The 13,115-nt window shown below is 43.2% G+C and overlaps 1 protein-coding gene and 1 pseudogene across 1 annotated transcript; both read right to left on the reverse strand.

Annotated features, from left to right (window-relative positions):
* Positions 1 to 270: 270 nt before the first annotated feature.
* On the reverse strand, positions 271 to 4,129 carry LOC136489771 (red chlorophyll catabolite reductase-like). The gene is made up of 2 exons (XM_066486322.1): positions 3,675 to 4,129; positions 271 to 921 (listed from the first exon to the last, which is right to left on the reverse strand). The coding sequence occupies exons 1-2, from the start codon at positions 4,038 to 4,040 to the stop codon at positions 307 to 309; spliced, it is 981 nt and encodes a 326-aa protein (XP_066342419.1). The 5' UTR covers positions 4,041 to 4,129; the 3' UTR covers positions 271 to 306.
* Positions 4,130 to 7,940: 3,811 nt separating this feature from the next.
* Positions 7,941 to 12,870, reverse strand: LOC136460449 (2-oxoglutarate-dependent dioxygenase 33-like; annotated as a pseudogene).
* Between the last annotated feature and the right edge of the window lie 245 nt (positions 12,871 to 13,115).

Here is a 13,115-nt window from a genome sequence, read left to right on the forward strand (position 1 = left end):
CATGGTGGTGGAGGCGACAGCGAGCGGGGTCGCACGCTCGCATTAGAGCGCGGCCTGTCGCGGGATAACTGTGTTCTATACTTTGACGGTTTGACCTCACTAGTTGTCCAAATGCTACATTGACAAGTTCTGTGGGATAAAGTTTGAATAAAAGTTCTATTTTTTTGGACGAATGGAGTATCCTAGCACACAGAAATTACGTGGATCTCACTAGTTACGTACAGGAAGCAGGCGAAAGTGAGGTTTAAAATCTGAGTTGGAGCCAAAAGAACAGAATTAATGATTATAGTGTATTGCAGTATTACATTATGGCCCACGAAAGGCCTTGTCGATTTCAGCCACTACCCTATCAGACACATGCTTGTCAAATATCTTGGGTAGGTTGGCAGACAGGTTAAGCTTCACCGATGTGGTTGAGATCATCTTGTCCCTCGACACCAAGCTCTCCTTCTCCGTCTCTTCCATCTCCACGACACTCCCCGCACACTTTTGGAGCCAGACATCAAGAAGCTCCACGGCGGACTGTGCAAGCTGGCCCCGCACAATCTCCTCAAGCACGGCCTCCTTACCCTCCCCGCACTGGACGTCCACGACGACCGCCGTTGGTGACCACAGGCTCCGGACCAGCAGCGACGGCGAGACATACGGCCGGACCTGAGGGATCTTCTCGATGTTGATACGATGAGCGTCGACGCCGGTCGCGCCGTAGTACTTGTCGATGTAGTCCGGGTGGACCGGGAGGTCCCTGCGCGGGAAGAGGTCGAGGAGGACGACGAGGGAGGACGGGCCGCCTTGGATGAGCTCCATGAGGAAATGTGGCGCGTCGGTGGTGCCGTTGAGGAACACGACGAGAGAGGTGATGTCGATGGCGCCACCGGTCGGGAGTGCGCGGTGGAACCAGGCTTCCAGCATGAAGTCGATCTGCACAGAGAGAGCATGACTTTAACAAGGGAGCAAGAGCCTGTTTGGTTGCTATCGTCAGACAACAAACCTTTACCACCAGAAACTAAAAATTAATGGCCTAGATTGCTGACCAAGTAAACTTCCATAAGCAAACGACGGTGTTCGGACCTCGGGGCAGTGGTGCCTTAGCGACGATGGCAGCATGCATGATTGGCGATAGAGTGGGGATGGCGGTGTGCGCAGCGAGAGAAGGCGGTGGCTGTGGCGTGCGGGCCTAGCGAGGGGTGGCGACGACGAGCTACAAACACAATAAGGACCCGTTCGTTTAGCGGGGAACGGAGGCCTGGAACGGTTCCGGATGGAATGGCAAGTTTATTTACAGTAGTAATGATCGGCTGGATTATTTCCGGCCCTCAATCCGTGCGAAACGAACGAGGCCTAAGTTAGGAGGAGGGAGGCCGGATCCGGCAAGGAGAATGCCAAATCTGGTGGCGCACAGTGGTGGAAGGGCGGTGGCAGCTACGACTGGTACAATTTTTCTTTTTTGTTTTTGTTTTTGGAAATATACATCACTATCCCATGGAAGCCGCCGCACGGCAGCACTCCTTCGCGACGCAGCAACGGCGCTCCTTCGTGACATTGTGGCGGAGCCATGACGGTGCTCCCTCATGGGGCCACAGAAGCAGAGACGTGCGTGGGCCTCAGACTGGCCCGCCCTGCTCTGCATACCGTGCTTGGACGGATGTCCAAGCACGAAGCCCTCTTCGGCATACAGTCCGGCCCAAAAATTAGCCTGGTCGGTTGAACTTGGGCCGATGTCCAAACACGAGGCCCTCTTCGGCTCGACATGCGGCCCGTTTGGCAATTTATAAGTGTGATAGTGCCACTGTCAGAAAAACATGTAGTCCAGTGAGGCGTTAGCCAAAGGTGGTTGGGTGAATTTGAGTTGTTATCTTTTCATCCCAAAAAAGAAGATACCGTGAATTTAAGCTGCTAGAGTATCTCTTGGAGTTTGGTTTAGTTTACTTGCTAAACTAATAGATCTAGCAAGTTAACAACAGAAATAGGAAACTTAAATTTTATCGTTCTCCAACAGTCTCCTATAATAACTTTCTAAACAATTTTACATTCGGAACCCGAACTATTTCTAATCAATCAAACCTTTTTTTTAATGGTTACCTTTATTTTCTTAATTTAACAGCTTAAATTCATGGTATCTTCTTTGCCTCTTATAGCCTTCTCAGCTGGAACCCTTTATTTTCTTAATTTGCTCATGCGTCCAGTTTAATCCGACCTCCCGAGAAAAACACCACATGGGGAGCGGATATAGAGTTTCTCCCAACTATGAAAACTTACAGAGTTAAAGAGGATATTTAGCAACTTTTTTTTTTCTAAGAAGCTATTTTACCAAATTGTTGAAGGGCACTTCTTGCCCTTTTTACTAAAAAAATCAAAATAGGGAGTTATTTTACAAAACTCGTGACGATGCTCTTATCTTTTCTAAACTTTTCATTATAAGTTTCAAATATAAATTATATTAAAATTTTACTTTCACTGAAATTATAATATAATAAACAAAAAGAAGTGCAGAAACATAAAAAAAAACTAAAATTCAAACAACACTTAAACATTTTTTAAAAAATCAAATAAATGTCAATAATGAAATTAATGCATCTAACCTCACTAGAAATGCTAACAAATAAAAGATAAAATAAAAAATGTGAACAAAAAAGTAAATAATTGAAATATCAAAACTAATAGGTTAATTACTATGCATTTGGTCCTTATACTCACTTCAAAGAATTCCTTATATACTCACTTCAAAGAATTTCTTATCTGATATATACCATTATGAAAAGCATTTTTAGAAGTGGATATTTTTTATTAAGTGAGGCAGGCAGGTCGACCATCTAATTCAAATGGCCTCTGTTAATGAGTTATTTACATAGACGTCCATCTAGAATCGATTTCTAGAGACTCTTGATAGAGGCAGTTGCAATAAATAAATAATTTTATAGTAGTCTGTGGTGCCATGTTTTTCTCTCTTTTATTTACGATTTCAGGGACACCCCACCATATTAATCAGTTCGTAATGGGCCAGGTCCGGTTGCTATATTCTAGGCAACCAATCAATGGGTAGCTCCATCTCTGGGGCCTGGATGACTAGGCTGAATCCTACTACAAGCTAGTCTCGGCTTGTCATCTTGTTATTGCATCTGCATTAGGATGAAAACGGTACGGATATTTTCCGATCGTATTCGAAATCGAATCCGTTTAGAAGGATTGAGATCTGTCCATATCCGAGTCCGGATATTTAACATCCGATACCGTATCCGTATCCAAATACTCAAATCGTATATTTATGATGTCGATATCCAATCGTATCATATCCGACATAGTTGACACTATTCATATTTGAATCCGAATCCGGACAAAAATACGAAAACAAATGTAATATCGGTGATATCCGTTCGTATCCTATCCGTTTTCATCCCTAATCTGCATGCATGTAATCCCGCCACAAAATAAAAAATATGTGAGCACTGGTGCACCGATGTTGGTGCATGCATGATTACTTGTTTGAAATTGTTATAGTCTCCGACGCTGTTTCGAACCTAATTTAAAACTAAACCTAATGAGAGTAGCTAATTTTGAAATCTACTTCAACAGAAAAAAAAGAACAATGTAATCGTAGCAATTTCGAAAGTCAGCTAAACCACGAGCTTTTTTTTGTCGAAAAACAAATACGACTGCACCGGGATGAAGCGTACCGAGGAGCCAGGCGCGCCCCCGTGAACGTCGACGGATCCGAGCGCGGCCCCCGGCACGGCGGCATCCCCGAACCAGGCCACGTCCGCGGGCACCTCCGAGGGTAGCAGCCGCGGGCCGAGACGTGCCTCCATCTGGTGCGCCAGCGCCAGCATCACCTCCCTGTGCGCCAGCCGCGGCATGCGGGACACCGCAGCCTCCCTCCTGGACGCCGCCGTCGCCGTGCACAGTGTCGGCGACAGCGCCTTGCGGCGGAGCGGGCGGAGATGAGTGGAATGGCTATGGGGGAGGAGTACTGGTGCCGGCGGCGACGAGAACCGGCGGCGGCGGTATTGGTGGCTGATGCACGGCGCGGGAAGCGTAGCCATGCATATATGTATATACCGTCCCGGCGGCACGGGTGGATCGATCGGGTACGCGCGCGACGACAGTCGACACCCGCCGCGCCGCCGTGCGCTGCTGCAACAGAAGTGGTGCTTACGCTACACTAGAATCGCAAGGTGGACATATATAGCGGCGGCGGCACATGTACCACGCGTTGCGAGCAAAGCAGTGGCGCGCAGCTGTCACCGAGTCGCTGTGGGCCACTCAGCCAGTCAGCCGTGCCCGTGCTGCACAAGACGAAATGTCATATATATATATATATATATATATATAGGGAGAGACTATTCAGTAGCCGGCTACAAAAAAATAAGTTATTCTGTAGCCACCTCTATTTACCATAATTTTATATATTAATTTACGATAATGTCAATACATATTTACGATAGTTGGGTTACTATAACACATGGAGATATTTACCATAGTAAGAAGTTACTATAATCTCGTAAATTAACATAGTAATTATCGTAACTCAAAGTGGCTACAGAATAAGTTATTTTGTAGCCAGCTACAGGATAGTAGTTATATATATATATATATATATATATATATATATATATATATATATATATAGAGTCATGCATCAACTTCTGGACACCTCGAGAACTCGCCCCGCGAGCTGCTGTTTCCATAGTCTATCGTATCGCCGTAAGTTCACTGTTTCCTGTTCCCGTATGTACGTACGTTACGTAACTTCGAAGTGGACAGATGGACGAATAGTTGGCACTTGAAAGACGTCAAAAGTTAGTGCTTTTATTTCGTGCAGGCTTTTTCTACGCTGACTGCGTGGTTTAATTCATTTTCTCAATGAGGACAAAAGCCCGCAGATACTGGAGATACAGCCATACAGGTGGTGACGACTTTATTTGCACAAGTGTAAACCATAGATGTGCTGATGTACGCAAGCTGAGCACGACTGTAAGAGGTCTAAGTATATTATTTTCTTCAGCAACGACGGCGAAAGGATCGATTGCGAGGTTTTACAAACTTTTTCCAAACTCTTCCACAACATATTCGTTCAAAAGAACTGTTCCTTCCACACAATTGTGTACAAGTACGACGCACGATAGCTACTCCTACAACACAACACACTCCGCAGGAAGGCTCCAAAATCGGGATCTGACGAACGACAGTCTATGCCAGGTCAGGCTGCTCTCCAAAAGATGGCACTGGCTTTGACAACCATCGACCTAGCTAACGAGTGGATCCAGTCACACACCACGGTGCCGATTTGATTTTTTTTAGCAACACCACTTTTTGAATAGACACAGCCACCTCGATCTGCGAATCGCTCTGAACCGAGACGTCTTTACGAATATATTTATAAAAAATGTTGTTATTTTCAGCCATGTCTACATATGGCTCTATTTTTAGAGACGGTTCTAGATCAGACCGTCTCTACAAATAGATTTCTAGAGGCAGTTGTATCTAGAGTCGTCTCTAATAGGTGCAACACAATAAAATTTAAATTTTTTAAACGATCTCGAACGAAAAACGACCAAAACATAATTGTAGATCTCAAAAGAGCAATACAACTTTATAGTCGACAATATTTTCATTTGAAATCATCTATTAAAAATTACGTTTGAATTTCTCACGATTGAAATTCAAAATTTTCAAACAACTTCGGCTGGCGAAACGACCAAAACTAAAGTTAGAGATCTCAACGATATCTACAACTTCGTAGTTGAAACATTTTTTCAGTTAAATTCATTTGGGGTCCTAATTTCTTATTTCAAAATTGGATGAAAATAATACGAGGAGAATATATATCTCATATGGACACAAGTAACGTATGGGTGGAGTGGTTAGAGAAGAAAGCATGAGCCTACAGGTTCAGGGTTTGAGCCCCCACGGCCAAAAATCACATGTCTTGTGACAATGTGCGCGTGTGGTTGCTTGGTGGGGTCTCTTGATTTTTTTTTTCTATTTTTAGGCTTAGACTTGTGATTTCTAGACAACGATTTTTAGAGGCGGCTCCGAATACAGCCGTCTCTATAAATCGATTTCTAGAAGCGGCTCATGTTACCAGCCATTCAAAAAAAAATACGATTTGTAGAGACAGTTGGATAACTGCCTATACAAATCGTTGATTTAAAGAAATGGAAGAGTAGAGGTGGCTAGGCTGGCCACCGCTACAAATACTTCTAGTAGTAGTGTTGGTTCGTCAGTTTAGACGTGTAAACAGTTCACATATCATCACTTTTGTTTGATTGGATCGGGTTGTAATCCATCACAACGGGATTGTTATGGGCCTATACGAAATGTCAATACCGCTCCCCTCCAGGTGTTATGCGATCTCGCTTCGCTCCTATTGCCTCTGCAGTCTCACAGCCTCTCTTCTTCGTGAGTTCGCGGGAACAGAAACGATCAAGACCTCAAGGGAGCAACCAAACAAAAGCCGTTTCCCTTTAGGGTGTAACAGGTACCACCGTTTACTAATTACATTAATGTTGCCTTTACCAACACAAACCAAGCTGTATATAATTAATTACGTCTTATTTGAACATAGAAATTTTAGAAACAGGATCTATAAGAACTTTTTCTATAGCCCTATTTGGGTTACGTATATACAGGAATAGGTAAGATTTCTATGGTATTGAACTGCAATCGCACATGCGTACCATTGAATAAATCTCGTGCATGCCTTGTGCGGAGGTCTTATCGTGCTCATTGGTAAATTTGATAAATATATCAACGATTTTAGTAATCCCTAATATGGACCTAATGTCCCAAATTATTGAGAACTCCAACAATTCTTCTAGAAAACCCTAGAATTGTAAACCACGTCTTCACAATTTCATTTTTCCGCACATTTTTTTTACCCTCTCTAAAAAAAAAGCTTTGGCGCACATTTGGTTTTCACTTGACTCCAATGAAACCCAACACACTGCAACTCCATTTGTGAAGGGAAAAGTAGTAACAAATTCAATGACCCCAGAATATGTTAAAATAATGATCGAGACTGTCTATGGTGCAATTTCAGGTTGAACATGAGGAACAGATGGCTAAACCTATGCCTATTGATATGGATATTGACCCAAAAGAATATGGAGAAAATGATAAAGAAAATGTATATAACAAAGACCCTAGAGAAATCTTTACTATGGAGCGAGAGACCGGTACCAGAAAGGGGGCTGGAAGTGCTAGCATTGCCACTGGTGGTACATGGTAAGGCAAGCAAAAAGCCGATACCTGATTCTTCGTCGACACCCATGGCTGGCACAGGTCCAGACAATTGAACGGTTGTACCAGTCAAAAAAATCACAAGTGCTACAATACCAATGTTCTAATCCCTCCTTAAATATAATAGTTCAAATAATAATTAATAAGAAACACACACCTATCCATTCGCTCGTCAGATCCATAGTAGAGCAGATCAGATCCCTCCTCGCCCTGGTTTGGGATCCAGGCCTTGGCAATGAGCTCCAAGGATAGAAGATGGGCTGGCCAGCGCCTTTTATTCTTTTCTTCCCTGATTATCACCGTCAGTTTATAAAAGTTGAGAACGGTGATAATCGGCGATGATCCACCTCATCACTGTCCACTTTCATCAAAGAGAGACGATACTGGCGATGATGAGGTCTCCGGAGCTAGCGATGATGATAAGCCTGTTGTAGTAGTGATTAAGACACATCCTAAAAAATCATTGGCTATTATTGGAGCAAATCGCATGGTAGGCAGCCGACAGGGTCATGCGCAAATCGTCATCCCTTTGATATGGAGCCAGCGAGTAAGTTGACTAACCCTTTACTCCACAAAATAACAAAATGTAACATCAGTTACAGAAAAAGTGACGACATCTTTCATCATATATAGATTCTATTAATCCCTTTCTTTTAGATTAACAATATATATATGTAAATGTGCAAATAATGTGACCCGACCTATACATCATCATAACAATCACAGGCCATGCGAAACAGATGCTCCCCATACACGACCTTCTCATATTTGGCGACCCCACCAGTTTTCTCCTTGCAAAACCCCACGGGCTCTATGGCAGTATCGAAGTTCGTCTGCATCAATGGGTTCAACTTTCAGAAAAAATATTAAAAAGTAATTAAATTCCATTTGTAAAGACCGTTTGTAGTAGTCACTTATGAAAAAATATTAAAAAGTAAATTCCATTTGTAGTAGTCACTTATGATATACCTCGTAGAAAAACACAGCAGATACACGGCAACAAGGGGAATTGTTGATGACTCTATGAACCGTGGGATGATAAATTCCATTTGAGTAGACCTAAGTGAAACATGATGACTAGTAATTAAGCTACCTAGCTAGCTATCACTATCGGAGAACGCAGATTTGCCGAGTGCCGCCAGCTTTGCCGAGTGCCAAAAATCGGGCACTCGGCGAAGCCACTCTTTGCCGAGTGCCGGACCGGCCGGTCCGGCACTCGGCAAAGAGTGGCTTTGCCGAGTGCCACAGAGTGTCCGGCACTCGACAAAGGGCGGCACTCGGCAAAAGCCCTCTTTGCCGAGTGCAACACTCGACAAAAAAAATGGCACTTGACGGCCGAGCCCGCCCACGCCGTCAATTTTTTTTAAAAAAGTTCTTTGCCGAGTGCCGGCCCTGGCACTCGGCAAAGAGGGCCTTTGCCGAGTGCCAAGGCCCTGCACTCGGTAAAGATCCCTTCTTTGCCGAGTGCCACTTCCTGGCACTCGGCAAAGGACCTTTTTGCCGAGTGCCAGGGCCGGCACTCGGCAAAATATTTTGTTTTTGGTTTTTTTTGACCCATTTTTTTGTGAGGCCTTCCCACATTATTTAAAACTCCATGTTCAAATTTGGGACAATTTTGACTTTTTTTGCTATATTTTGTTAGTTTTTTTTGTTTCGTTGAATTTTATGGAATATTTCAAATTTGAACTGCAGGTCCATGGAATAATTGAATTTGGTCGTTCAAAAAATGATATTCATGATATTTGGTGTATATTGAGGCCGTATCCAAGAACTCACATGAAATTTCGAGCATCTTGTTGACGTAACATGATGAGGTACCTGCGGGAAAAGTGTATTTAAATTATATAAAATCCGAACGAAGTCCAAAAATGACGAAATTTGTCGGGCGTCGTGTTATCGCATGTAGAGTCTATGGTAAAAAATTGAGAAGGTTTCGAGCAAGTTGCGACGTCGGATGCCTAAAACCCAGACATCTCCACATGTCACATACTATCAACCGTCGGTGCTAAACTGTCAGGGAACATTCGAACTTTCCCCGTCGGCTATCAACCGTCAGGGAATGCCACTTTCTTCTCTGACAGCCATGAACCGTCAGGGAATACTCAAACTGGCCCTGAGTTGACTCATATCAAGGAAAACTAATTTAACAATTCAAATTATAGTAAATCACATAAGACAGTCCTCATAAAGTTCTCATCTTAGCTAATATTATTGCTACAAGATCACACTGGAAGAGTGTTCTGAAATAACTACTAAATCTGGTAGTGTACACACAAATGAAAATCCATTATCTACTAATATTTGAATAAATGAAAATGTGTCTTATAAATCTGGTAGTGTACACACCGGAAGCAATGCAGTAACAAAAAGAGCATGTCCAAGGCATCAATAAACCCTGAACAGACATTACTTGTAGTAATCTGACATTAGTAAGTAGATATGTAGAAATAGAAATTATACACGGTACCAGACCTATGATTTATTGTGCACTACTTTTACATAATAAATTGAGAACCTTACGTGTAGAAGTTTCAGCTTTATACATGGGACAAACATAGTGGTGCTCCAACGAAAAAAAACAAGGCCAACACAGTATTGCACATACGTGGAAAAAATACATGTCCATCAGTGAGAGCTTACCCAGTACAAAGATATCCGGTGAGGGGATGGACGGATCCAGCCACGGGGGCACTGGATCCGGACGCTCCAATGGTGGGGAGGACAAATCCAGTCATGGAGGCACCCGATCTGGTCGTGGAGTTACCGGAGCACACGGTGGAGCACAGAGAAAAGGGAAGTCGGTGAGAGAGAGAGAGCTGGAGAGGAGAGGGAAGCATGAGGTAGAAGAAGCCCGGACGCGGAGTCGGTGAAGCACACGTCGGAGCACCCCATCGCGCCGACTGATGTCCAAGCCCGCGCCCACCTGCGCCGCCGCACCGCCGCTCCGGGGGACGCGCTCGCCCCGCACCGCCGGCCTAGGGGCGCCCTCGCCCCGCAACGCCGCGCCGAGCCAGGGGGCGCCCCTGCCGCCACGCCGCCGCACCACTGAGCCGAGGTGCGCGCCCGCCCCGCGCCGCTGAGCTGGTGTGTGTCGCTCGCCCGCGCCGCCGCACCGCCGCGTCGGGGTGGGGCGCTCGCCTACGCCACCGCGATTGGAGTTTGCAAGAGAAGGAATAGAAAGAGCAAGATTTGGGGGAAGGCAAGGGAGGGGATAAGGCCCCGTTCAGTTGCCAAAAATTTTTGCATAGTATCTGTCACATCGAATCTTGCGGCATATGCATGGAGTACTAAATATAGACGAAAAAAAAATTAATTACATAATTGGTCGAGAAATCGCGAGACGAAACTTTTGAACCTAATTAGTCCATAATTAAACACTAATTACCAAATACAAACGAAATACTACCAAAATCCAAAATTTTTTGATATAAACGGAGCCTAAGTCACGGATGCCGGATGAGGGAGCGAAATTTTGAGGCTTCTGGCCCGCATGGCGCCCTCTGTCCGCGCCCCTTTTCCTTCCAGCCCTCTCTGTCGTGTGGGTCAGACAGACGCTCGTGAAAATATCTACCCACGCGCCAAAGCCTCTCGCCAGCGCGCGCGCTTGCCCCGAAACAAGCTTCTCCGTCAGTCAGCTGGATTCCCGGTCGGTTGGTCTGAGCACGTCAGGAACGATTCAGCTTTTCTGACTAGGGCAGTGGAGTGGGCTGCGGTAGTGGGTGACAAGTGATAATACAATTAATAATATTATACATACAAGGTTACACAAAAGGGAAGAAGGAAACAAGTACCTCAAGGGCACATATATCATCATCATCCTGGTTAACCAGAGTGAGAAGACCTGTGGTTTTCGATCTAATAAAGTGAGAGAAGTGATCCAACAATTTGAAAAGTACAAAATAGGACCAATAATAAAACAACTCTCGAAAAGATGTACTAACCGTAATCTGTGTGAGACCCCCTGAATTTTTAACCGGATGCATGAAAGTACCAAAAAAACACTGTTAGATGTATCAACCTAGAAAGCATAAATTTCAGGACAACAAAATTTTAAAAGAAATTAATGGCCACCATGTTTTCCCTTACATCCCAGTCTTAGTGCATTTCTCTTCTGGAATATCAATTAACCAACCGGGATATATAGCTAACCAGCCGGATTCCCCAATAAGGATCTCCTGCTATTGTACCTTCAAATGCATCAACTGTCCCTCCCAATGCCAAGGCTATACCTCGCATGATCTTCCTTCAAAGATCTGTAGTGAGGAATAGCATGATGAGTACCCGTAGTGTCAAGGTGAGAAAAAGAGAATGATTGGAGTACAGTAGAGAAGCTAACCTTTGAGAAGGTTGATATAGTTTTCCAGCAGTGACTTAGAATTTGATGGATATTCAGGCCTGCAAGAAAGCTATTGATTTGTTTCGCTGGTGGAAATAGGCAAACTCTTGTTTTCATTGCAAGTGACCATGGGTAGCAACATGCAAAAGCTACATGATCCAAAGGTTCTATTGTTTTCTATAGTCAACAGCTTTTGTTATAGCACTGGCATTACATTGTTGGTGGTAGCAGCATATCTATTGATATATGCAGTTTTTCTTAATTACAATGTATAACAAATGTGTCGGGGTGTATGGACTACATATATACTTTATTATGTAATTTTCACAACACGCGCGCGCGCGCACACAATTTACTTTGTGCACACAATCACTCTATCAGTAGTTCAGCACTTTGATTAGAGTGGTTTCACGGTATCTTATAAAATGTTCTTTCATACTCAATCTGCTGGCTGATAATTACTGAGAAATGCATACTTCTTCAGAAAAAGAATGTAGAAGTGGGTTTTATAAAATGAAACCTATTGTTCAAAAATGAAAGAAACTTAGTTTTTCATATCGAATTTGTTTCCAGTTTTAGGTGTGCAGTTATTCAAATTGACCATGTTCTCTATATAAGGTGACTCTAGATGTATTAGTGACAAAAATCAAAGAGGAAAGATAGAATTCAGAATCATACCACAAGTTAGATCCTTCAATTGCTTTACCAAGATTTCCGTATTTGCCAGGTACAATAGGAGTCAAGTACTGCCATAGATATCATACCTAGTTAGATCCTTTAAATGTTTTACCAAAATTGTTCATGGTTAACTTCCATCATACTAATATATATAGCATGAAAAAAAAACGCAGAGAGAAATAGATATCAGACAACTTACGTTAATTGCTTCATGCATGTCAGGTTTCTCCATGGTAATAAACTCGCCTAGTCTTTGATATCCTCTAGAAAAAAGGAACAATTATAAATTTCCCAATAACCATATATGGACTTAAGGACAATAGGCATGTTTATGCAGTCACACACCTATATCCATTCTGACGTGTCATCTTAATCTTCATTTTTTCCTCATAAGGAAGCTGAAAGAATTTTTGTGCCACATCCCTGACTTCCTTCATTAGCAACTCGCAGATCCCATGGCCTTTGTGTTAACAAGTTGACAGAATTCAGTTACCTTGCTTAGATTTTGACAAATTCCATTATTTTTGGTCCATTTATATAATGAATAAAGATAACCAATTGCATTCATAGAATTAACCATAACAATTGAACACGCTAAAAACATCAGTGCACCACATTGTGTCACATTCATTTTTTTCATGTTCATTTGCATTGCTGTGGCTATTACATTCTCATTTTTTATTTCTAGAACATGTTGCTTGCCATCATAGGGTTTTTGTAACGATTTGGTTCTTTCCATCAAAATATCGAAGTGTGTTGTAAAGTTAAATTAAAAATGTGCAGTTGTGGCAATTGGCTTAAAATATTATCGGTGTTTGACGACCGACAACCCGTCACGGTGTTCGATGGGCTTCGACGAACT

Source organism: Miscanthus floridulus, chromosome 1 (assembly GCF_019320115.1).
Source record: "Miscanthus floridulus cultivar M001 chromosome 1, ASM1932011v1, whole genome shotgun sequence".
Taxonomy (NCBI): Eukaryota; Viridiplantae; Streptophyta; class Magnoliopsida; order Poales; family Poaceae; genus Miscanthus; species Miscanthus floridulus.